The 2,305-nt window shown below is 44.1% G+C and overlaps 1 protein-coding gene across 2 annotated transcripts; it reads left to right on the top strand.

The window, feature by feature from the left end:
* The first annotated feature begins 339 nt into the window (after window positions 1-339).
* LOC107558229 (neuropeptides B/W receptor type 2-like) lies at window positions 340-2,049 on the top strand. 2 transcript variants are annotated; one of them, XM_016241857.1, is made up of 2 exons: window positions 340-411; window positions 673-2,049. In XM_016241857.1, the coding sequence occupies exon 2, from the start codon at window positions 800-802 to the stop codon at window positions 1,817-1,819; it is 1,020 nt and encodes a 339-aa protein (XP_016097343.1). In that variant the 5' UTR covers window positions 340-411; window positions 673-799; the 3' UTR covers window positions 1,820-2,049. The 2 variants fall into 2 exon arrangements, with proteins under 2 accessions (XP_016097343.1, XP_016097342.1); XM_016241856.1 differs by having other exon boundaries at window positions 346-411; window positions 645-2,049.
* Window positions 2,050-2,305: the final 256 nt, after the last annotated feature.

Genomic DNA, 2,305 nt, shown 5'->3' with positions numbered 1-2,305 from the left:
ACGGCACCCATTCACTGCAGCGGATCCATTGGTGAGCAAGTGATGCGATGCTACATTTCTCCAAATCTGTTCCGAATAACAAACTCATCTACATCTTTAAAGGCCTGAGTATATGTTTATTTTGGAGTGAACAGTCCCTTTAATGAAATCTTAACAGGTGCTTATTTTTATATAAATGTATTAGCTATTTGAAATAGTTCACCATAGGACATGACAACCCCCCACACATAAGCAATCAAAAAGAATGCGTGACTCTTTCAGAGATCCGCGAGAGGAGGCAGATGAGGAGAGCGCGCGGCAGAACGTGACGTCACCAGTCGCACTTCTTTCCTACTTGCTGGGAAAGCGCGAGCTGCGCTGCCTGGCGCAGAGAGTGGACAGCCCGCGCACGGAGCAAGAATATCCTACACGGTAAGAACACTCACCTTTCACTGCTAGCTGTTGCTCCTTTACTTTTAAAAGTAGCATCTGCTGTGTGTAAACGAATAGGCTACAGTTTTGGGCATGCAGTGTTTTGATCCTATGCATGTTTTTGTTAATAACAAAGTAATTCAACTGTTATATTCTAAGTTATGCAAATAATTTGCATATGTTCCAAGTTTCCAAGTCAGCGTTCATTCGTTTGAATAGTCTGTTTTCTGCAGGGTTGGGAATGTTTTGTTTCACACTCAGATCTCGTGATGTGGAAAGAGACAGATGAAAGACATCGACCACCTTAGACTCGTGGAGAGATCTGCGAAAGCAAGAGCGCAGCTTTATAAAGTAAAGCACTTATCCCCGGAGGCTCAGCTGTCACAGAATGGAGAACATCACGAGCCCCTTCATCCCAAACCCAACATGCAATTACAGCATGGACTTGTACTATTACGACTCTTCAAACCGGAGCGATCTGAACTGCACGCCGCCGGCTGACTACTTCTTTTACGCAGATCTGTACGTGGTTCTCCCGGTCATTTACTCCGTGATATGCGCCGTAGGTCTGACGGGAAACACGGCGGTCATATATGTGATCCTCAAAGCACCCAAAATGAAGACAGTGACCAATATGTTCATCCTGAACTTGGCGATCGCCGACGACCTCTTCACTTTAGTGCTGCCCATCAACATAGCGGAGCATCTGTTACACTACTGGCCATTCGGCGAGGTGCTGTGCAAAATCATTTTAAGCATCGACCACTACAACATCTTCTCGAGCATCTACTTTCTGACGGTTATGAGTGTGGACCGGTACCTGGTGGTGCTGTCGACCGTGCGCTCCAAGCGCATGCCGTACCGCACATACCGGGCAGCCAAGATAGTGAGCCTGTGCGTGTGGCTGCTGGTGATCCTCATCGTCGTGCCGTTCACCGTGTTCGCGGGAGTCTACATCAGTCCCGACGACACCGAGAGGAAAAGCTGCGTGCTGAGTTTCCCCAGTCCTGAAAGTTTGTGGTTCAAAGCGAGCCGGATTTACACCCTCATACTGGGCTTTGCCATTCCGGTGTCTACGATTTGCATTCTTTACACCATGATGCTGTACAAATTAAGAAACATGCGCTTGAACACCAACGCCAAAGCGCTGGACAAAGCCAAGAAGAAGGTGACTATCATGGTGTTTATCGTACTGGCCGTGTGCCTGTTCTGCTGGACGCCCTTTCACCTCAGCACCATCGTAGCGCTGACCACAGACCTGCGGACCACACCGCTTCTCATCGGCATCTCGTACTTCATTACCAGCCTGAGCTACGCCAACTCCTGTCTGAACCCGTTCCTCTACGCCTTCCTGGACGACAGCTTCAGAAAAGCCTTCAAGAAGATGTTAGAATGTAGACCTGCTTGAATGTAAAGCGCTTTGAAGAGACGAGTTTAGAGTCACGGTGCGCCATTCAGAATTGAATTCCAGGATTTGAAATGAATTTGAATTGAGGTAGCAAACAGAATTCAACTAAGGCGTTTAGCAATTGGGATTCGAATTGAATTTGAATTGTATTAAAAGGTATATGACTGCAATAAGCCTAGTTTTGAATTGGAACAGCAAAGTAATGACGAATTGTATTGCTTGACAAAACATTGTCTGGCCGTTTAAAAAGAAACATATTTTAATATACATTATTAATATATACATATATTTTATGAAAATATAAAAGATAATTTAAATTATTCAACTATACATTTCAACTATTGTCATTCTAATTCAATATCCTCTGATTGTCATTACATTTAGATTATCACTCATAAACTCATTTTAAAATTACGAACTATGGTTACCAACCATAATTGAAATACATTCATGATCATAACTAATTATTGGCAGTGTCTCAAAATA

The sequence above is a fragment of the Sinocyclocheilus grahami genome, unplaced genomic scaffold, assembly GCF_001515645.1.
Source record: "Sinocyclocheilus grahami isolate Dianchi unplaced genomic scaffold, SAMN03320097.WGS_v1.1 scaffold637.1, whole genome shotgun sequence".
Lineage (NCBI taxonomy): Eukaryota > Metazoa > Chordata > Actinopteri > Cypriniformes > Cyprinidae > Sinocyclocheilus > Sinocyclocheilus grahami.
This window is presented reverse-complemented; position numbering and strand designations above follow the sequence as displayed.

Bases quoted from the DNA above. Each gene is read 5' to 3' on its own strand.
- LOC107558229 (XM_016241857.1), top strand. From the start codon at position 800: ATGGAGAACATCACGAGCCCCTTCATCCCAAACCCAACATGCAATTAC.